Genomic DNA, 23,613 nt, shown 5'->3' on the forward strand with positions numbered 1-23,613 from the left:
CTGTCAACCAATTCCACGGATCTATCCCGACGTCATTATCCAATGCGTCTCGTCTTCAATACGTTCAACTTGCTGCAAATGGCTTTAGTGGCATAATCCCTCACAGCCTCGGAAGTTTAAAAGAGCTGCGATCACTACTTCTGAGCGATAACCATCTGGAAACCGTGGAACCCGATGGATTGAATTTCCTAACTGCTTTGACCAATTGTACCCAGTTGAAGTGGTTGAGCCTATCGTCAAATAAGCTCAGAGGCGTGCTACTGAATTCAATCGCTAACCTTTCCACCGATATACAGTTTCTATATATGCAGAATAACTACATCTCTGGAACCATATCATCTGATATCGGAAACCTCGTAAACCTTGCGGTACTTAATATGTATGGAAACTCGCTTTATGGCTCTATTCCTCCAAGCATTGGGATGCTCCGGAAGTTGCATCTATTGTCTTTGGGCAGAAACAAGCTATCTGGAGAGATACCATCTAGCATCAGCTACCTTACTCGATTGAATAAACTTTATCTATATTCCAATGAACTAAGCGGAAATATACCAGTAAGTCTTGGAAAGTGCCGGAACCTAATACTTCTAGACCTCGGATGTAACAAACTTACGGGTAGTATACCCAAAGAAGTAGTCTCCATATCCGGACTCTCCATATCTTTAAATTTGGCATCCAACCCACTGTCAGGCCTAATACCATCTGAGATAGGGAGCTTAAAAAACTTGAATATATTGGATATCAGCATGAACAAATTGGTCGGCACAATCCCTAGCACTGTCAGTGAGTTTCAAGTGCTGGAGGGACTTTATCTTGGTGGAAATCTCTTTCAAGGAAGTATTCCTTCTTCTTTAGCCTCATTAAGAGGCATCCAGAAGCTCGATTTTTCAAAAAATAACTTGTCGGGAAAAATACCTGATTTCTTACAAGATTTTCATGGCCTACACTATTTGAATCTGTCCTTCAATAACTTTGAAGGTGAAGTGCCACTACTCGGTGTGTTTGCAAATGCAAGTGCAGTTTCAATTATTGGAAATATTAAGCTTTGTGGAGGGAACCCAGGAATGCATCTACCAGCTTGCCCTTCTGAACCCTTTAACAAGAAACATCACTCGCGTACAGTAATAGTGATCTGCGGGAGTACTATTTTATTTATATTTGTGACTCTTCTTTTCTGTTTCCTCGTAGTCCGATGCCGTCAAAAAGGTTCAAGAAAAAGGTCTCATGTAACATCACCCACAATCGAGCAAAATGTGAAGGTCACTTATGGTGATCTAGTGAGAGCCACAGATGGATTTTCTGAGGGCAATATGATTGGGACTGGTAGTTTTGGTACAGTATATAAAGGACTACTCGATGGTGAAAGTAGGAAAGTTGTTGCTGTTAAGGTATTGAACCTTCAAATACAAGGAGCATCGAGGACATTTATAGCAGAATGTGATGCTGTTGCTGTTAAGGTATTGAACCTTCAAATACAAGGAGCATCGAGGACATTTATAGCAGAATGTGATGCCATGAAAAACATTCGGCATCGGAATCTTCTCAAGATCCTTACAGTATGTTCAAGTGTAGATTTCAAAGGTAATGACTTCAAAGTTACAGTATGTTCAAGTGTAGATTTCAAAGGTAATGACTTCAAAGCTGTAGTTTTTGAGTTCATGGAAAATGGAAGTTTAGATGAGTGTAGATTTCAAAGGTAATGACTTCAAAGCTGTAGTTTTTGAGTTCATGGAAAATGGAAGTTTAGATTATTGGTTGCATCCCAAAGCAAATGTGCAGCCCAAACCAAAGAAATTGGACCTTACGGCAAGGTTAGATATAGCTATTGACGTAGCTTATGCTTTGGATTATCTCCACCATCAATCTGGCAAACAAATTGTTCATTGTGATCTGAAGCCAAGCAACATTCTTCTGGATGATAGTATTACTGCTCATGTTGGTGACTTTGGGTTAGCCAAGTTTCTCAAAAAGGTTACCTCTCAGTACTCAACAAGTTCAGCTGGTCTCAGAGGAACTGTCGGGTATATTGCTCCAGGTAAAAACTTATACTTTCTTGATTTCGTTACTTTTATATATGTTGTATTATTTTCTTAGGCTAAAATTTTAAAAGAGAAAACAAGATTACCATCTGAACCTTAAACATCACCGTAGATTTTCCTTTTATAGTTGAACACAATGCATTGTTTGTTTTTCTTCACACGTTCAAGCTTCAAATCCATACGTGCATGTTTTACTAACACATTTCTGTTAGAATGTGTACTGAATTTAAAGATGTAATTTTATTACCATAATTAAACTATGACATCTATGTGTTCATCTTATATACTTCACTGAAAATATTCTCTTAGCATTCCATATATTGCCAAATTGGGGAATTTTTTAAAATAGACCATTTTTGCTAAATATTTAGCAAAATAGACCACTTTGCTAAATATTTAGCAAAATAGACCTCTTTTTGGCCAATAGGCCAAAAAAATGTCGATTTTGAAAAACAGGGCTCAGAAAACATACGGGACTACTAGTCCCGTATGTTTAGAGCCAACTTAATCACCGCCATTTTGAAAAACAAGGCTCAGAAAACAAACGGGACTACTAGTCCCGTATGTTTTCTGAGCCTTGTTTTTTAAAATCGACCTCTTTTTTGCCTATTGGCCACAAAGAGGTCTATTTTGCTAAATATTTAGCAAAATGATCTATTTTGCTAAATATTTAGCAAAAGTGGTCTATTTTAATAAATTTCCCTGCCAAATTAGTTTGATAAGGAAAATGTAATACTCAGTCTTACTTTATTCTTTCTCTTGGAATTATCTCAGTGTAATCCATTCTAATTGCTTCTATGTATTTCACCTATGACAGAGTACGGAATGGGGAATGGAGTTTCAACTTGTGGAGATGTGTATAGCTATGGGATCCTTTTACTGGAAATGTTTACAGGAAAGAGACCCACTGATGATATGTTCGTAGGAGGTCTTACTCTTCCTATGTTTGTGAAGATGGCATTTCCTGAACAAATCACAGATGTCATTGACGCTCATTTGCTCACACCAAGTGATGATGCTGAAAGCATGAATTATGAAAGGGCAACCAACTGCATGGCTTCAATTCTTAGAATTGGTATCTCTTGCTCAAATGAATTACCAGCTGAGAGAATGGAGATGGACAACATTATCAAGGAACTGCATAGTGTCAGAGATATGCTCACGAGGGATGGAAATCAGGGGGAGAGAGACAGAGCGCTGCAGAGTGGGGAAGGTTCATCTACAAATATTCAGTAACAAACTTCTGGTATGGGCATGTGCTACGCATGTGCAAACACACACACTCACACACAATTCCTATTGAAATCAATTTTATAGGCATAATGGTTGATTTAAGTGAGGATAACCCCTTCGTTTTATATAGTTTCTGCTAAAATATGCCTGTGTAATCATAATGGTTAGTTTAATTGCAAATATTTAATCATGGAATGGTCTTTTAAGTAACCAAGGCGATAGCAGTTTGTATAACTAAGAAGAAGAAAAAGTTCCCTATCTATGTCCGTGTGTGTGTGTTTTAAGTGTTAAGTGTTGGATTTGGGTGTAGCCCAAACCTGTCAGGCGAGCTTGGGGCGACGCAGGCGAGCTTGGGGCGACGCAGGTGAGCTCAACAAGACTCAGGCGAGCTCAAGGGCTTCAGGCGAGGTCCAGCATGAGGCGCAGGCGAGGTCGAAGAACAAACACAGTTCAGGCGAGCTCGAGGTCGAATCGAAGAACAGGCGAGCTCGAGCAGGAGACTTGCAGGCGAGGTCGAAGTACAGGCGAGCTCGAGCAAGGGTTCTACAGGCGGGGTCGAGCGGAAGCTCTTCACAGGCGAGGCCGTCGCTAGTTGTCACCAGCTATCCCTAGGGTTTCCCCTATAAAAGGGAAACCCAGCGCCGAGATCTCCAATGCTTCTCCTCCTCCTCGCGTTTTCTCTCTCTCTCTCTCTCTCTCTCTCTCTCTCTCTCTCTCTCTCTCGCGTTTTCTCTCTCTCTCTCTCTCTCTCTCTCTCTCTCTCTCTCTCTCTCTCTCTCTCTCTCTCTCTCCTCTTCCTCCTTCAGCTCACGTGATTTTGAGGAAGGAATTTAAGAAAAGGAAATTTATTGAGGGGAAAATCAAAGAGGGGTACTTAAGAAGGGAATTATTACTGTAGCTACAGTGATAATCCGTATTTATTGAGAGATCTCAACATTGAGATCTGCTCTTGCATTGTAATTTCTTGTTAATTAATAAAAAATTAATTGTGTGGCTCCGGAGGACGTAGGCAAGTTTGCCGAACCTCGTAAATCTTGGTGTACTTTTCTCTATACTACGTTTTTTACTGTTTTATCGTAGCCCCGGGTATTTCTCAACAACTAGTATCAGAGCCTGAAACGATTTAGAGGAAGTCAGATTCAAGTGGGAGCGACGACCGTAGATGAAGGAAAGGTGAGATTAGAGAAGTTAGATAGAACAAATTTCGGATTCTGAAAAATACAGATAGATGATTATCTGTATCAAAAAAATCTGTATCAATCCCTTTCAGGGAAGAAGCCAAAGTCTATCACTGCTAGAAATACGACTATTACTGACGGATATATAGCGACGGACAATTCTGTTGCTATAAGTTAACCTATAGCGACGGAATTGTCCGTTGCTATATATCTGTCGGTAATGTTGTTTTTCCGACGGATGAATTAGTAATGGCGACGAAAATTTTTCGTCGCCATTACTGTCTCGACAGAGAATATCCGTCGGCAAAATATCGACGTTAATAAGACTTTTAGCGACGGAAAAGCCGTCGCTAAAAGTTAATTTTCTGAAAATTTTTTAGGGCGCGGGATTGCCCAAAAAATTTGGGCAAACCCGCGGCCAGAGATAACCCCCATCTCCCGTCTGAAATTCTACAAAATGGAATTTTCCAATTAAGGGTCCAATTAAATCTATACGACATTCTCGGTTTAAGTTAAGTGTCACAGAGTCAAATATAAGGCCTCAATCATGTCAACATGTGGATTCACAAGCTCAATCATGTACAAGAATAGCTCGAATTCAAGGCATATAAGGTTCTTTAGTCATACACAAGTTTGGATTCAAGGCACACACGAGTTCAGTTACATATGAATTCAATAATACAAGAGCTCAATTATATACAAATTCGAATTTGAATTATATACAAGAGTTCAAACCATATGCAAGTGCAAATTCAAGCCAATTCTCGGCCACATAAAAATTCGAGTTCGAATTACATACAAAGATTCAAGCCTCAACACGTTTCTGGGGAGGACTACTGTTAAGTATATTGGCTACCTCTTCAACCTTGTTTGATCACTATTTAAGGCGTATCAATAAGGGATTTGCACTTGGATTCACATCAGTGCTTATCATTGTTGGTTCCATTATTGAGCTGAGAAGGTCATACCAGGCATATAATATGATGCCATCTCTGAGCAAGGTCTTAAGAAGATACGGTGTGTAGTAGGAAGAAATACATATCCATCATCACTAAGGAGATAGCAAGACCACCTATGAAGAGGTGGAAGATGACAGATTAGCAGGTTCGACAAAGAAGAAGAGAGCTGAACCATGGTCATTGAGAAAGCAAGGTTTACATCCAAATCCGAAACCCATGAACCCAAATTAGGGTTCCAATCATCCTTAAATCTCAAAATCAAAATTCAAGAGCAAAATCAAATCCAAGGCCAAATTTCGGTTTTCCCCAAAAATTCAAGAATTATGGCTTCAACTATCAAGTCATGCACACAACCAAAAGCTCAAAATTCGGCCATTACTCAAAGCCTAAGATCAGATTTCGGATTTCCCCCAAATTCAAGAACTAGGGTTCCAACTATCAAGCTAAAACTCAAAGACTTAGCCAAAATTGAAGAGAGGACATTGAAGCTTACCTGAAATTCGAAGAGGAATTGAATCCCCAAATGCTCGAGCCCAAGTCAAGATCAGCCGAAACCCTAGGTCTGCCCTTTTGTTCAAGTCCAAATTGGAAGAGAAGAAGAAGGAGGAGAGGGGAATTTAAAGAGGACTTTGATTTCAGTTGGAAGTCTTGAGCCGGAAGAACTCTTGAATGGGTAGAGCTTGGGAAGGAGAAGAAACCGAAATTATTTTGAGGAAGAAGGCCTGGAACCGAACAAAAGAGAGGAAGAAGATGAGAAACTGAGGTTTTTACCCCTTATTACACAGCCCCGACCCAGTTTGGCGCCCGTTTTACTGTATTTTCGCCTTCGCCTGATTTCGTCTGTTTTCGAAATTTTCGGAGTTTAATTTTATCTCTCGGATAATTTCGCCGCATTTTCACTCGTATTTGGAATTTTCGGAATTCAATTTCATCTCTCGGATAATTTCGCGACATTTTCACTCATATTCGGAATTTTCGGAGTTCGATTTCAGCTCCTGGATAATTTCGCGGCATTCTAGCTTACTTTCGGAATATTCGAAATCCAAACTCCAACGGGTACATGAGTCTAAACTATTTCCCATCTTGACAGGAAGTTCCTGGAGAATATTACATATAATAATTCTTAAGGATAACCTGACAACCTCCGACGGGTACACGAGGCTAAACTAATTCCCGAAACTCCCAGGAGCATACGAGTATAAACTGGTTCTCCTCAGGTTAATGCGGAACCCTAAGGTCAACGCCGGTCAACGCGTAGCCCTGGGTCGACGCCGGTCAACGCGTTGCGACGAAGAGTCAACGCCGATCGATTCGAAACCCTAAGGTCAACGTCGGTCAATGCATAGCCCTAGGTCAACGCCGGTCAACGCGTTGCGATAAAAGTCAACGTCGATAGAATCGAAACCATCTGTAGGTCCTTTAACACCGACTGAAGGTGGGGATCCATCATATCCAAAGCATTTCAGACTCCTCTATAAAAGAATGAGGCTGAAACACTTTGGAGGGGGTATCTGTAAGCGTCTAAAATTGTCTATGAGAACCCGCACGAAACTGGAAGCAATGAATGGGCGAGTCAAGAAGATTCACCTAATCAGCTCGCGCGCGTCGCTCAGCACACACACGCCATTCGACCCGTGCGCGTCGGTCAACACGCGCACGTACCAGCTCGTGCACGCCAGTCAACGCGCACACGTCAAATCATCTCGTGCGTGTTGGTCAAACGCGTGCAGGTCAAACCAACTCGTGCGCGCCGGTCAACGCGCGTACGTCAACCAGCTCGTGCGCGCCGGTCAACGCGCCGGTCAACGCGCGTACGTCAACCAGCTCGTGCGCGCCGGTCAACGCGCGCACGTCAAACCATCTCGTGCACGTCAGTCAACGCGCGCACGTCAAATCATCTCGTACGCATTGGTCAAACGCGTGCACATCAAACCAACTCGTACGTGTCGGTCAACACACGCACGTCAACCAACTCGTGTGCGTCGGTCAACATGCACACGTCAACCAGCTCGTGCGCGTCGGTCAACACGCGCACGTTAACCAATGTGCGTTCGACGGTCGGTCTCGCGGCGAAGCATACAAGTCAACAAAGCGAACCAAATACGCGAAGAGAACAAGTCTCGGAAGAAAGAGAATAGGAAAAGAAAAAAAAAGTCAGAAACCTGCGCGAGCACAGGACGGAACAAACCGACCTGCGCAAGCGCGGGTCAGATCAGTCTGACCCGCGCAAGCGCGGGTCGGATGCAACCGACCCCGCTCAAGCGGGGTCGGATTGCATCCGACCCACGCAAGTGCGGGTCGGGTGTGACCGACCAGCGCAAGCGCTGGTCGGACCTGTCTGACCCGCGCCGCGCAGTCCTGATCCCGAAACGCGTTTTGACGGTTTTGAAGCTGTTTTCACAGGATTTATCTGTTCCAGGGGTTCCTAACTGACTTGATATCATCCCCAAACGTGGTTAGGCTATTGTTAACTGAAGATAGAGCCAAATCACTTGTTCTCATCCAAATAACCGCATCCGGGGCCTATAAATACGAGCCAAAGGCCTCCATTTTCGAGATCTGAAATTTTATCAAGAGGACGAGGTGCTGCTGGATTGGAGAGTCAAGGAGCACGAAATTTCAGTGAAGGTTAGCGAGATCCCGGTGAACTTCAGCATAAAGGAGAAGCCATTCGAAGGATCTGAAGCCCATACGTCCGTTCCTTGAGATTAAGCTTTATCTTAATCTCGAGAAGAGCCCTGATTTCGCTTAGTCGATCTCAGCGCTTCAAGCAAAAACCCCCTTTGGTGAGGTAGAAGCTCTACCGAATTTTCCTACAACCGGATCTGATTCGCGGTCGTCCACGGATTAACCCCGGCACCGGCAAAGAAGCCACGCAAGCAAGAGCCGATAAACGGATCTTGCGTTTATTTTCAAGAAAGTTGTAATCTTTTATTTTTGTTATTTGAATCCATTTGTAACAACTAAAGTTTAATGAAATCAATGATGAAGGCAGCTTTCCACGAAAACATTCGTCATGAAGGTACTTTCTAACTTCGACCACACGCCTATAGCCGTTTCCTCTCCATCTACTAAGAAAGCTATATCCCTTTCAAGGCAAAGGATAATTGACGCCCGTGCTTCTAGATCCAGCTTCTCACAATCCTCATCAGACATATCCTTATGCTTCATCTCTTTTCCAGCCAAAGCCTTATGCAATTTTTGCGAAATCAACGAGTATTTCATCTGCATCCTCCAATAGGAAAAATCATTCTTTCCATTGAACTTTTTGATCTCATACTTTTCAATTTTAACTATTTTGCTAGTTGATGCCATCATCCGCTTGTATTAATAAATTCGCTTCTCTCAGGAAATTGTCGAGCACCACCTCAAACCAGAAGCTACACCACTCCCAATCTGAATAACCGCTCTGATACTAATTGTAGGACGCAGAGTCACACCCTCACGCCGCGGGAGCAATATAACCTGAGAGAAAGCCCTGGCTTTTACTTTCACAAAAACTCAAGCCAACCTCTACATTCCCGTTTCACAAAGGAATTAAGAATAGAAAGTGAAATATCACAAAAGTGAGGTATATGCTCTTCCTCTCATCAGTTCTAGGACTGAATTGTCGAGGAAACCTACAAGCAATAGCCAACACCCAGAAAACAGTAAAAACATGAGATTTACGTGGTTCGGCAAACTTACCTACGTCCATGGGAGGGGTGAGGGGAGATTTCATTATGAGGAGAACACCGACGACTTGTACAATCCACAAGCTTGTCTTAAAAGAAGAAGATTTAATTTTTACCCAAAAGAAATTGACCTCTCTCTTGTAAAATTTCTCCAAACTTCTCTCTTTTTCTCTCCTCAATATCTCTTTTTAGATCTAACAACTCTATGTTTTTCTCCTCTAAATAGTCGCTAAAGAACCCAAAGCAAAACCCTAATTTTCTCCTTTTACCGACCGACTAAAACCCTGTCTTTTTTTTCTTTCTCCCACACAGCCAAAAAAAACTCTAGCATGGGTATTTATAAAAGAGCATGAAAATCTTGGGTGGGCCGTACTGGGCTCTGCCCTTTGCCTCGGCACTCGTGGTTCCACGTTCGTGGGTGTGACCCCCACGTTCACATAAAGGAACTGCCATGGCAAGCATTAGGTCAAATTTATTGTAAAAAAAATCGCAACTATCCCAAATGATTACAAATAAGTCTTTACAAAAAATCCCAAATATCACAAACAATATCATATGCAAATTTTATAAATTACAAAGACGCCTTCCGATTTGGGAGCTCCATAAATTATTGTTTACGCCAAGTAAATTTCTATAAAGTTGCAGTTTGCGCCCTAGTAAAATTGCAGAAATTGTTGTTTACTCCTAAAAAGGCTACAGAAAACACATTTAAGGCTAGAAACTATAAAACAATCCAAAGGTGCAGTTTTCTCCCTGGTAAAACTATAAATATTTCAGTCCTTAAAAAAATCTAGAAATTGCAAAATAGTCCAGAACTTGCAATTTACTCCGTGAAAAAGCTGCAAAAATTGCATTTAAGCCAAGAAAATATAAAACTATCCTGAATTTATAAATTTGACCCTGGAAAGAAACTGGAGAAATTACATTTTAGCCTAGTTTTTGCAATCCAGTAATATAATTGTAGTTTGGTCCCCCATAAAATTTAGAAATTATAAAAATTGCATGTTCGTCCTAAAATCCCATGAATTGCAAATTGATCCCTCAAAATATTGAAAAACAAAGATATATTCAAGAAATATGAAAGTCATTAAGCTCGGCAATGACCTCTATGTCCCTAAACTAGATTAAAAAATTGGTGTAGCAAGAAAACACGACAAAATGAAATTGGTTTAAAAGAAATACACTACAAGATATATTCATGTAAACAAAATGTGAACACAATCAAAATCAGAAGTTTCAATTGCATCGACTCCTAAGTCGTTAAACTAGCTAAATAAATATAGAATTTTTACAGCAAATCAAAATTGACCTCTATGTCGTTAAACTAGATTAAATCAAATTTGACCACTACATCGTTAAACTAGATCTAAAATTAAATTTGACCTCTACGCTGCTAAGCTGAAAAAATTCTAAATCAGACCTCCACTTTGTTAAACTAGTCAAAATTCTAAAATTGACCTCTATGTTATTAAACTGGGCTAAATTTTAAATCTGACCTCCACGTCGTTAAACTAGGCAAAATTTCAAAATTGACTTCTACATCATTAAACTGGGCCAAATTCTAAATTTAACATCTATGTCATTAAACTGGACCAAATTAAAAATTTGATCTGGCCTCTAAGTCATTAAACGGGATCAAATCAATTTGATTTCCATGTCACTAAATTGGACCAAATCAAATTGATCGCCAAGTCGCTAAACTGGACAGAATTCCAATCTTGACTTCAATGTCACTAAGCTAGGCCAAATCAAATTTGATATCTACATCGTTAAACTAGGCCAAATCAAACTCGACTTCCACGTCATTAAACTGGGTCAAATCAAAATTGACTTCTACATCACTAAATTGTAATCTCAACGCCTTTAAAGGAGTGCTTTTTAGCATAGACCCTTTGGAGAATCCCCTGCTCATCAACATACTTAAAGCATTGATGGAGTCTGATGTGACAATCATGTTGGAGTAGGTTATAGCTCATCTCCACGTCAATGACGTAGCATGTCATCTCCATCCTTAGATCACCAATCTGATAGTTTAATCGAATCTTCTTAAGTGATCGGCTACTGCTAGACTTGAACCCAACAATAGTAACAGTCATCCTCAAGATCTTGTAAAGGGGAATACCCAAGAAACTAATGGACCTCTGTGGGATGATGCTCAAAGTAGACCCTAGGTAAATATGAATTTGCTCAAAGTAGCATTGCCTTTGATCTTCACCTTGAGGAGACTAGACATGCGAACTAGAAATGCTTCACTATTCGTCAATGCTTCCCTCAAAACTTCTCTCATTTCCTTAGACAAATGTAGAAGTTTGTGTAACGTTATATAGGCCAGGGTGTTGGCCAATTAAGCTAATATATCATACCAGAATAGGGATTTGAGACTAGAGGACGGTAGCTGCAATGCCTTATCGAAATGTGTTTCCTTTTGCTTGGCTAGTTCAGACTACTTGGATGGTCCCGGCTGATCGTAATTCATCAAATAACCCTTACCATACCTCATACCCGCAAGTGAATTTTGATCAGGTTGAACTATCATGGCAACCTTCTCTTCTTCTGATTTTTTTAGTGAGGAAACTTGCAAGGATTCCTCACCTATAGTTGTAGAGATGGTTGTTACTGTACTTCATAATATGTTTAGCCTTTACATGCGGCGTTAGTTTAGGGAATGCCCAACGTTTGTCTTGAATTAGGTCAAGATGGAACCACATCATCTCTTCTTTAGTAGTTGTAAGAGGGACAAAGTCTTTGCTCTATCGACCTTTGCTAAACATGATTTATTAGTTCCACTCTTGAGATAGGGATAGGGATGACTCTATTTTAATCATGGGTCTTTGGCATGGATCCAAATTAAAGAGTTACCATGTTAGCAGTAATCTTCTTTTGCTCAGGTCAGAGCTTAAAAATCCTTGAGTCAACGAACACCTATATTTTATCCTTAAGGATATAATAGTTCTTCATCAGATTTCCTAACATTCTATGATAGAGGTAATAGTTTGGATTATTAGTTTTTCCAACTTCTTAGGGCGTTGGGGTTCAAGATGCTTCAACCGATTGCCCTAATTAAGCACATGAAAGATGGCAACAATATGCTCATCTTTAAAAGATTAGCTCCGTTGGGTACCCATCTGGGACTCTTTCTTGTAATTTTCAAGCTTTTCAATCTCGACAGCAAATATCTCCTTAGCCTTTGACTAGGATGATTGTCCTTGTTTGTTCTTGTCCCCTTGCGGTTGGTGTGAGGGTCAAACTTATTAAAACATTTGACAGACTCCTCAACAATTTCCACCTACTCTATAAGGTACTTCGATGAGTTTGCCTTAACGACACCGATGTGAGCTTCTATGCAGCTCAAGAAATTATGCTGACACATCTGAAGTAACATTGATGGTGGCATATCTCGGCATCGTAAACTTAAATTGTGAAACTGCTTGATATAGTCTCTAATCAAGTCATCACCCATTTGCTTTTTGGAGAGAAGCTTGGCCATGGTGACATTTGACTGCTCCTCATGGAATTAGGAGAGGAACTGAAATTTCAAATCGATCTAAAATTTAATTGATCCTTCAACCAAATTTTAAAGCCAACTAAAGGCTAGCCCTTAATCGTGTTAATGAGCAACCTTGTCTTGATTGTGCCATTTCCTACTATATTCTATGTTTGTTAATGGAAGTAGTAGATGTGCTAGTTGGGCGATCCCTTGTCATCGAACATATGTCACATTGGCGGTGTGAACTTCATCAGGTAGGAAACTAAATCGTATTCAATAGGTTAGGGTTGGGTAATTCCAATCTTCTTCAGCTCCGTCCACTATGTGAGAGCATGGAACTAATTTTGGAGATCTTCAAGGACCTTCGTCTCATGGATTTCTTTTGGCGGAGCAAATGTCTCCGATCGCAAGTGAATGGAATTAGCATCCTCTTAATATGTTTGTTCTTTCTCAAAAGGGGTTTCAATAATTGGTTGTTTCCTTTTTTGAGGAACTTGCATGCTGCGACGGGGAGATCACCATGAGCTATTGAAGCATCGCTTCAAGGTGTTCAAAGCTCTTGTTGGATGCCTTCTTCTTGGTTTCCATTTGTAGAAGAAGATCATCATGAGCTTCTCTGTCCGCCATATCATTCATCCACCCCCACTCTTGACTTGAACTAGAGGTTGCATTTGATGCTATAGTAGAAATAGCATTGCTAGCAAAGGGCTGCTCAATTTGAGAAGAGGCTCGCGAAGCATGTGTCCGAAGAAGGGAATAATCAAAGGGCATTCTTACCCCTTGCCTAGACTGGCATGACAATAAATACAGTCAGTCTCTGGGAGTATGCTTCCAATGCTAGAAGAATATCTAGGATTAGAAAGACTATCTACATCTTCTTCTTCATCTCTTGTGGTCACACTGGTCATGTTGATCGTGCATTCTTGAAGATTAACTTTACACTTTCGGTTATGCTATTGCCTCTTAATCCTAGCCTCTCAAGGCTTATAAAGTTGCCTAAGGCGATTGAATATTGATTCCTTTGTAGAAATAGATTTGCACAAACAATTTGTTTGAACTGACATGACGATGTAACTTAGGGTAAAAAAATGCTAACATTGACACACCCTCTTCAGAGAAAGGAATTCTCTTAGATCAGTGTGAGTCTCAACTTGTCTTCGGCGGTTGCTCTTCTAGAGAGAAGCTTCACCTCCTTGGACTTTGGCAAGCAAACATTACCTATGATGGCATTGTCTCAACCCTCGACTAGCACGATCAATTAAGTCTTTATCATAAGTTAGAGCTTGTAATTTGCACGAAGAACCACTATGGGTGATATTTTTCCCCTGCAAGATTTTATATGGAGGATAACCCCCGTTCTCAGCTCCTGTTAAAGAAACATAGAGAGCATTGCAATATGCTTTAAGTAAACCCCCAGAAGGTTTGTGGACTGAAGTTCAAAATTAAAATACATAGGAATGTCTTGCCCCTTGATTTGAATGAGGATCGCTATTTCTTGTCTCCTAGCGAAGGTTGCTTGGCTTCCTGTGAAGCCAAGACTGTTATTAGCGAATGTCACCTTCTTTTGGGTAAAGGTCGAATCTGACCATGTCTTCACATTGCAATAAATCCTACATCAAATTCTGGTAGTGGTCGTGGATAACTTGTTAGAGAAAATGAATTCCTTAAACTTTGCTTTGTTGAATTTAGTGACCAATGATTTAGCAACGACCCTAAGTTGGACTGCAACATAATTTCCTCATCGGTTGAGAAGGAAATTCCCAGTGAAGTAGCCATCCTATTTCGGGTCTTTGAATTATAATTGACATAGGTTACAAATTTAACACTACAAAAGAAAGAAACAAAAGAATTTTATTTAAACTGGATTCTTTCCCATGTGCTGATGGAGCATCTATCTCATACTCCTTTGATGGTTCGACTAAAGAATTAAGCCTTAGGCTAATTGAAGATTTCCAAGGTTCTTTCAAAGAAGCTGAAGTCTTCAAGTTGAGTTCTGAGTTGCTAATTGCCAAGTGTGTTGCGTAAATTTTGAAGTCCACAAAAATAAGCAATCTCCCCTTCTCTTATAGGCTAAGAGAGAGGGCTAGTGGCTATTAAATATGGATTTAGTGGCCATTAACTTAGGTGATAATGAGGGAGAATATTTTCTACAAAAATAACTCTTGAATCGATCAATGTTGAGTAATGGTCAGGGGCGAAGCTCGCTAAGCAACCATGGGCAAATCATTCTAGCGAACTTCGATAAAATGTGGGCGGCCCACTTAGTTTTTGAACGAAGTTCACGTGAGGCTTGCGCGAGCTTCGCTTTGGCTCGGGTCGGCTACACTTAGGACCCCTTCATAGAAGTTTGATGTGAAGACTGTTGTTAGACCCTAGAGAGGGGGGGGGGAGGGTGTGATTAGGGTCTTATGCTAATCTAATCCAATTTTATGCCAATTAAAACTAACTCAAATATTATTCTTACAAGATAGATATATAATATGATATGAGCAAGAATATGCAATATGAATAAAGAAATATATCATAGCAAAGAGGTATATGATGAAATATATGCAAGGATATATAAACTAATGTAAGGGTGAATTAAACATAAACAAGATAAGAGTAATAGTGTAAATAAATAATGCAAACACACAATATGATCACGGAGTTCGGACCTTTCTTCCTACGTCTCCGGTCCCCACTCCTGGGGAGAAATCCACTATCACAACCGGGTTTTCTACGATCACCCGAATAACATTTACACCTCACAATGGGTTTTCAACGCTCACCGATCAACGTCCACACCTCACACTCGGTTTTCTAGTTCACCGAAAACTTCATAATTCACACTCTCACAATGTCGGTTTTCAACGCTCACCGATCAACGTCTACACCTCACACTCGGTTTTCTAGCTCACCGAAAACTTTACAATCTCACAATATAACAAATAATAAATTTGTTCTCTACAATAGATAAGAACACAATGAAAGCTCACACTCAATTGTTACAACTCTCACCAACCCAAATATACAATGTATGCAAATACAATAAGCTCAAGTGGGTGTGTGTAAACAATGAGTGAAATAAAATATAACTCAAATAGCAAACTAGCAATAATAAGAATATGAAAATCAATAATAAAATTGCTAGAGAAAAGAGTTAGAAAAACTTCTCTATAAACACAAAGGAGAGGATGAAGAAGATTGAGGATGAATCCCTCAATTGACAACGCAAGCTTCCTCCTTTGTAAACAAAAACCCCAAACTTAAAACAAACTAAACAAACTTCGGGGAGCCACTTTCGAGCCTGAGAAATTTCTAGAAATTTTTGCAGTCGACCGTGGCGGTCGACCGTGGGAATTTTCGAGCTGACAGTCGACCGTGACGGTCGACCGCGAAAGTTGCTGATGGCTCCGTAGGAAAAATCAAAGGCGCGACCAACCGTGGCGGGCGATCGACCGTAAACTGACATATGAGAAAACAGGTTTGAAAGTTGATTTTCTGATTTTAAAACCCTGTTTAAAATATCAAATAAATTCCAAAAAAATGTAAAACTCTGGGGAATGATTGTAGACATGATAATAAACATGCTTCAAAGATTGGTTTTTAAAAAGGACCTCCCAAATGAAAAATATCATTATTTTACAAAATAATCCAAAACATGAAAATGTAAACATATGAATTTTGACATTTTGGCTAAACCATGTTTTGAAACAATACAAAATGATTTTGTAGACTTAATAGAAGATGTAAACTATTGTTATGAAGTCTATAAACAATGAATATAGTATTTTATCAAAATACACATATAATACACTAAAACATGATTTCATGGAACTAAATAAAATTGATATTGATGAAATCATATAAATGCATATAAGTATGAAACAAAAATATGTTTTCCAATTGTATTCAATTGTTTCATAGTAAAACTTAAAACCTATCAAACCAAAACATATATGTATATATATAACTATATATATACAAAACCAAAACGTGTATGTGTGTATAAGATTGAGCTTAAAGTACTAACACACATAAAATAAACCTAAACTAAATATACCAAGCTTGTGATCTTCAACGAATCTCTATCTTGGTACACTCGCGGATGAAGCTTGAACTTGAATCTTTAACTTGAATTGCAAGGCTTCAACCACTATTCCACCAACCTCCATTTGATATGATCGTTATGGCGCAATCCATCCAACCTCCAACATATTATTTGCCTAGAATAAATATAAAACACAAACACTAGACAAACAATATTAGATGTAAATTATTTGTAAATCATCATCAAAATAAGAAGGCCAACAAAGACGACCTTCGACTTAGACTCGGGCATTATTCAACTCTTGTCAGTTGGGCAGAAGTAGCATGCGGCCTAGTTTGCATGTGACTCGAGCAATTTTCACTATGGTTTACTATTGGCTTATGTTCTAGTCCATTTGGAATGTTTAGCACATGGGTGTTTACTTCTTGCATTTGGAATGAGCATCAGTCCAGGAGAGAGTATATTTTAACCATCTACAGCTATTCCTTCTCCATGGTTGGCTAGCCCTATTGGTGTAAAAAATCTAAAAATTCTGATTTCTAGGGTAATTTAAGCCTTATGTAAGGGTTCTTGGATTAACGGGTTGCCTATCAGGTTGAACACTTACTTAAAAACTCTATTTTGATATCAAAATGTAGTGATTCCTTTAAACTATTAAAACAAAAGGACACTATCTCATCTCTCACTGTCAAAAAATCAATTACGAAATTATTTTACAGTGTGACGCCCCTGGGTTTACACAAGGCTACAGTCCAAGGTGAAACCAGAGATGTCAAACCTGTCATGCACCCACGCTGTGCATAAACATGTTTCACCAATCATAACAATATCTTCTAGTGGAACCAAATAGAAATACAGGTACAAAATAGGCAAAATAAAGGGAATAAATATAATAGACATGATATAGAAAAGATATCTCATAAATAAAAAGAATCATGTCTCAATTATAATACATCTGATACCTGAATAATAAAAATGACTCAACATGAATCAACAAAAAACCGTACTAAGGCATACTGCCTTTACAATATGAAAATAAAACTCTAATGTCTGGATAAAACTCAAAACTATAGTGGAGTCTCTATAAGTAAAAATACACGACGACGACTATGCCAAAACTCTGTTGCCCTGCGGCTCTCTGAAACTCCAAACTACCTAAAAATAATTTAAAAGAAAAAGAACAATAACAAGAGCGTAAAAGCGCTAAAGCAAGATTACATCAATCCGCTCCCAGGGGAAGGGCTACTAGTTGGAGTGAAGGCTCTATTTATTAAGCATAGTCTATCTAGATCATTTCCCCCATATCAAAGTAGAATTAACATTTAGAAACCTACAACACGAGACGTAGTACGTCAAGCAAAATAATCCAAACAAGGAAACCCTCATATATATACCATATGTCTCAAATTGTAGATGCCTAAACATTAATATCGAACTAGAGATAAACAATCTAAATGAGATTAATAATTAGAAATCCACAACACGAGACGAGTACATCGAGCGAAATAATCCAAACAAGAAAACCCTCATGTATATACCATATGTCTCAAATTGTGAATCGCTAATCATTGATCCCAACCAAGGAATTAAATAAAGCAATACATGAAGTAAACACTTTCCTAATATCGTATTTATTTTATCTTCCACTGTCACTGGGAGGGTAAGATAAATATTGGCATATAGTCACGCGTACTTTCAAGATCAAAGTACCTCAGTCATATATCTCAGTAATGAGTCATATACAGATCTGGCATCCGCCAAAGACTCAGGCTATTAATCAATAATCTCAAAGCAACGGACTATCCTGTAAGTGTCCTGAATAATGTACATGGCTCATTAGTCTCATCGCGATCTCAGCACGTAGCCTGAGTGCGGAACAGCCTACCATATAGGTATCCAAATAGATGGCCTCACAAACCTCATAACTATACGGTTCACAAGCCTCATCGCACACTCGTGCGGACGGACTGCTATACAAAGCATCCAAACCCAACTCAATGACCTGTACATATAGAATATCAACGCACTACCTCATGTAGCACTGAACTGGGTTCATCAACGATATCCATCTTATGCATAAATTGTGTATATCTGGTATATCGACGTACTATCCTATATAGTACTGAGTTGTGGTCATTAACGATATCCAACGAGTCTATGAATAATATCTAATTCAAATATGATCAAATCAAAACTTATCATAATCCCCTTGGGATTCTCAAATGCGTAACACAATATATTTATGACTATACGTATAACATCAAGCGGCTCAATACTCCACGAACGCATCTCAAAACGGCGCAACACAGCTCCACAAAAAACGAGCAGGAAAATAGACGGGACTTCTGTTAGTAAAACGAGCATATCTTTCTCTAGAAAAACTATTTTTAGAAATGGTTTTCTGTTTTAAAAACTATATTCATACATCTTTCAATTGTCATAAGTTTGAGTCAGTTTGGAGATTATTTGTTATCCCAAATCTCTAGTTAAACATTAAACATTATACATGTGCAGCAGTTTTTCTGCAAGACATGTTATTAGTAAAAAGAACATATCTTTCTCTATACAAACTCTTTTTAATAACGATTTTCTGTTTTAGAAACTAGATATACATAGCTTTCATTTGAAACTGGTTTTGTTAAATTTGAAGTTTTTTTGCTCTCTTAAAATCATAGTTAAGAATTATACAAGTATTGTAGTTTTTTGCAGAAAATATATATTTAGTACATCTCTTAAATTTCTCATATATAAACAAAATTATGAATAACCCTAATGATCATGATCATTATACTATCGTAAATAATAAAAAATATTACTAATCTAGTATTGGTTTAAGTTTTAATATAAAAAAAATCTGATTTTTAACATCACAAGTTAAGATTTAAACATGAAAACACATATTAAACATCTAAAGTAGTTATTTAACAATGGGGATGGGTTTGGATGAAGATAATCATACCTCAAACATTATTTTAAGCCTTTGAAATAAACATCAAGCAATCCACAAGCACAAACAACTCGTTCTCCCTTGTCACATGTTGAAGATTTCGCCCTCGTGTCGGTATTATGCTTCACAAAGCTCTCAAAATTCATAAGAAAAAGATCTAGGGCTTTTGAAGGGAGAGGGTGGCTGCTAGAGTTCATAGATATAATAATTTTTTTTAAAAAAACACATGTATTTATAGAGGCAAACCCGAAATTAACCTGTTTGACCTAAACCAGAAAACCTAGTCTGACTAGGAAAATAACATTCGGTATTTTGATCATAACTTTCACGTATGAGCTCAAAATGAGTTGATATAAGATTTGTTGAAAAGCTCTTGAATATACCTACAACTTTTATATTTTAAGTTTTTACAGATTCTAACTACTTTAGTGTGTAAAAATCATATACGTTTAACTGGTAAAAGATAGGATCCAAGATAGAATAGTGAAAATATAAATCACTATTACAAATAAAATCAAATGAAAGAAAGCTCAAAAAATGATTCATCAACGATTTAAAAATAAGATAATACCAATAACTAAATAGGAATAGAGAAAGATATATGTGGTTGAGCATTAACAAATCTAAGGACAACTCTCAATCCATGTCAAAACATTCCTACTCAATGTATTTAACAAATGGAACATATATCGGAACTCATAGCTTAGCTCACAGTATTCAAATACTTAAACCACTAATATGCAGGAAAACATAAGCACATTACATTATTCATGTGTATATACTTATACATCATAGAAGCATTCACAAATCAAATTTCAATTCCCAACATACTTAAGTTAATTTACATTGTTTAAGATTAAATAATTATATTAGTGAATTTAAGGTGGAGAGTAAAACCACAACTCGACAATCCAAGATGGGATTTCGAAAAATCATTAACATGGCCAAAACAAATCTCACACCTTAAAAAGTTAAATTATTATATATTCTCCCTAATTAAAACCAATAGTTTCATATCAACTTATCTAAAGACAATTACACACAATGTTGTCTAATCTTAGTTTTTCTATAATGCATGTCTAACAATCGAATGAGAAATTTAAACACAAAAGTATGGAGGTTGCAATTCCCCACACTCGCACTCTACTCGTTGTCACTCAATACTTAACATGAAATATACAAATTCTAAGAGTTCAATAAAATTAGTCTTTAACTATCCGAGGATGTTTTCTCTTCTCAAAGTATCTTATCTAGAAACCCGTAGGCAGCAAGTTTGCCCCGCTTGGCTTACCATATTGATCAAAATAAACATCTGATATTTAAACTTCTAATTCTCTAGGTTGCATGTGTAATCAAAATGGTATAATTATTATCATCTATAGTTGAACTATTATCAAAAGAGTCATCATAACGTATAGCCCATATCATTATAAAGAAACTCATTTTCATATTGATAATAACTCCTTGTTGAGTTTGAGCAAAAGGTTCAAATTCAAAGAATAACTATATTTTCAGACTTTTTAGTTCAACCATATAACTCACAAATATCAAATAAAACTTTAAACCCACTCAAAACTCCCTAACGAAGGTGTTCACAAAGTTTCAAGATCAATGGTAAGTCCTACGAAAAACTTACGGGATCAAATCACTCATAAATTAAAATAAAATAGGTTGTGCATGTTTTCAAACATTTCAATTATTGAACCAAATATCTGAATTGTGTTCCAAATGTCTGACATCTTGGACTAGATGTTTGATTTTTAAATGATATAGAACCAAAATCAGATAACACATATAGAGATGTCTGAACCATGGACCAGACATCTGAATTATGTCACCAAATGTTTAAAATCTGTATTTCAGCCGATTTTTTAGATTTCAAACTAGAGTTTTCCCGTATATTTCTCATACTAATTCTAGGAAAACTTTTCTATATCTTTTAACATAGAAACATGAATCTTACATACTTAGATCATATATTATGGTCATGGATTCTATGAAAGCACAATTTTTATCATCTAGGGCTCTGTAACAACTTGGTAAAATGTCGTTAAAACTTTTATATTCATGTAAAATAAAATATAGCACATGTTACCATCAAAACCTAATTTATAAAATATGCTCTACAAATTTTTATTAGATAACTACTGCTCTAGGATCAAAAACTGCATAGTGCATGTTTGACACCAAAATATCAATATGAACTCAATTATATTCCAAATAAAATATTAAAAATAACCATGATGGATCAAAATACATTTAACACGAAGAATTTAAATGTATTAAATAATTAAATGCGATAGAGAGCAAGTGGATAGTTGCTTGATGTTTTTTCTATTGAAAAAGATGATCTCGTAGCTGACAAACAATATGCAAAAAGTCTCATATTCCTTCTCCATACTTTGCCAGCCCTATGGTGTTAAAAATCAAAAAAAAAAAATATGATCTCTAAGGTAATCTAGGCCTTACATAGGTTTTTGACGTAATAGGCTGACCATCAGATTGGCCGCTTTTTACTTAAAATCTCTTTAGGCTTTTTAACACATAAAACCTTATAAAAACTCTATTTTGATATCTGAAAATAGATATTCCTTTAAGCTAATAAATAAAAGGAAATTATCTTATCGCTCACTGTCAAAAAATCAATTAAGGAATTATTTTTCGATCTTGACGGCACAAGGTGTTACAAAAAGATTTCATTAAAATCTTTCTACCAACATAAGATAATAGTGAGGACTTCCGACCTTGAAGCCATTTTCCATCTTCTCAATAAGAGGGTGAAATTTAGTCTAAAGTGACAAGACAAAAACCTACATAAATAGTGACTTTCACCACAAGAGGTACTTCTAGAATGTTTGCTAATTGCTTTGCAATTTGAGAGATAGGAGCTAAAGAAGATATTGGATTTGGTAAAGTTGATAAATTGACCTGACCATGAAGCATATTCAAAAAGAGTATCTTTAAAAGTGCACATCATCTCTGTAGTTACTTTACCAAAGAAGATAAGATCATCGGCAAACATAAGGTGAGATAATTGTCACTGCTTTGCTATTAGACTCAATGCCTTGATATCACTTATCGTCAATTTTTCCCCCAAAACAAGAGAAGAGATTCCTTCTGCAGCTAGGATAAAAAGGTATGAAGAGAGGGGGCACCCTTTTCTAAAACTTCTTTATGTCTTAAAGAGGCCTTCTCTATCACCATTCACATTCACAGAGATAGTAGTCGGAGAAATACAAGCATTGATGAGAGAGATTGACTTGTCGAAGAAAACCTGACCCTCTAAGGATCTCCAAGAGATAGGGTCACTCCAATCTATCATATGCTTTTGCCTTGTCAACTTTGAGAGCAAACAAAGGTCTTCTCTACTTTTTGTAAGACATGGAATAGATGAGTCCAATAGCCACCATAATTGTTAGAACTGTTTCTCCCTAGGACAAATTCATTTTGATATTGCAAAGATGAGTTTTTGGGAGGATATTTTTTATCCTATTTGCAATAATTTTTGCACACACTTCATAAGTAACTTGGTAAAGCCTTTGAGTATGAAGTATTTAGTTTTCTCCGGAATATGTGTGAGCACAGTATGATTCAAACCTTTTGGAAATTTATGAGATTTTAGAAAGAAAAAAAATCTGATCACCTCGTAGGTATGTTTCTTGATAATTTCCCAACCCAACTGAAAGAATAGGGCATGGAGCCCACAAGGTCCTAGAACCTTAATAGGGATTCATGGACTTGATAACCTTCTCGATCTCCTCATCCGAAGGGATGTCACAAATTGCTTTAATTACTCTTCATGTTTATAGTCGAAGGAAAACAAAGCAAATTTGGGCAGGGTGAAGGACCTGCAGAGACGAATAAATATCTTAAAAAAGTAGGAAACGAAGCCATTTTAATACCCTCCTATCTATCCGTCCATCCAATTGCCCAAATAGTTCTGAATAGCAGGATCGATGTATATAACTTCGCCTCCTCCACATGAGAGTACTCGTATGGAAGAATCCTGTATAGCGGTCCCCTTGTTGAATCCATTTGTCCTTCGTACGTCACGAAGAAGTGG

The 23,613-nt window shown here is 37.9% G+C and overlaps 2 protein-coding genes and 1 long non-coding RNA gene across 3 annotated transcripts; 2 read left to right on the forward strand and 1 right to left on the reverse strand.

Moving 5' to 3' along the window:
* Positions 1-27: 27 nt before the first annotated feature.
* On the forward strand, positions 28-2,166 carry LOC109827075 (probable LRR receptor-like serine/threonine-protein kinase At3g47570). Its single transcript, XM_020394037.1, has 3 exons — positions 28-1,388; positions 1,458-1,581; positions 1,697-2,166. Exons 1-3 carry the CDS (start codon positions 306-308, stop codon positions 2,092-2,094), a joined length of 1,605 nt encoding a protein of 534 aa, XP_020249626.1. The 5' UTR covers positions 28-305; the 3' UTR covers positions 2,095-2,166.
* A 648-nt stretch (positions 2,167-2,814) lies between these two features.
* LOC109827076 (receptor kinase-like protein Xa21) lies at positions 2,815-3,432 on the forward strand. The gene has a single exon (XM_020394038.1). The coding sequence runs from the start codon at positions 2,850-2,852 to the stop codon at positions 3,273-3,275; it is 426 nt and encodes a 141-aa protein (XP_020249627.1). The 5' UTR covers positions 2,815-2,849; the 3' UTR covers positions 3,276-3,432.
* Positions 3,433-5,021: 1,589 nt separating this feature from the next.
* LOC109827071 lies at positions 5,022-6,179 on the reverse strand. The gene is made up of 2 exons (XR_002243329.1): positions 5,903-6,179; positions 5,022-5,522 (listed from the first exon to the last, which is right to left on the reverse strand). It is a non-coding gene; the product is annotated as an uncharacterized LOC109827071 (long non-coding RNA).
* Between the last annotated feature and the right edge of the window lie 17,434 nt (positions 6,180-23,613).

Source organism: Asparagus officinalis, unplaced genomic scaffold (genome assembly GCF_001876935.1).
Source record: "Asparagus officinalis unplaced genomic scaffold, Aspof.V1 AsparagusV1_Un16, whole genome shotgun sequence".
NCBI classification, from domain to species: Eukaryota; Viridiplantae; Streptophyta; class Magnoliopsida; order Asparagales; family Asparagaceae; genus Asparagus; species Asparagus officinalis.

Coding starts and splice junctions, on each gene's coding strand:
- LOC109827075 (XM_020394037.1), top strand. CDS start 306: ATGCAGAATAACTACATCTCTGGAACCATATCATCTGATATCGGAAAC. Junction 1,389..1,457: donor GGAAAGTTGTTGCTGTTAAG/GTATTGAACCTT, acceptor GTTGCTGTTAAG/GTATTGAACCTTCAAATACA. Junction 1,582..1,696: donor TTCAAGTGTAGATTTCAAAG/GTAATGACTTCA, acceptor TAGATTTCAAAG/GTAATGACTTCAAAGCTGTA.
- LOC109827076 (XM_020394038.1), top strand. CDS start 2,850: ATGACAGAGTACGGAATGGGGAATGGAGTTTCAACTTGTGGAGATGTG.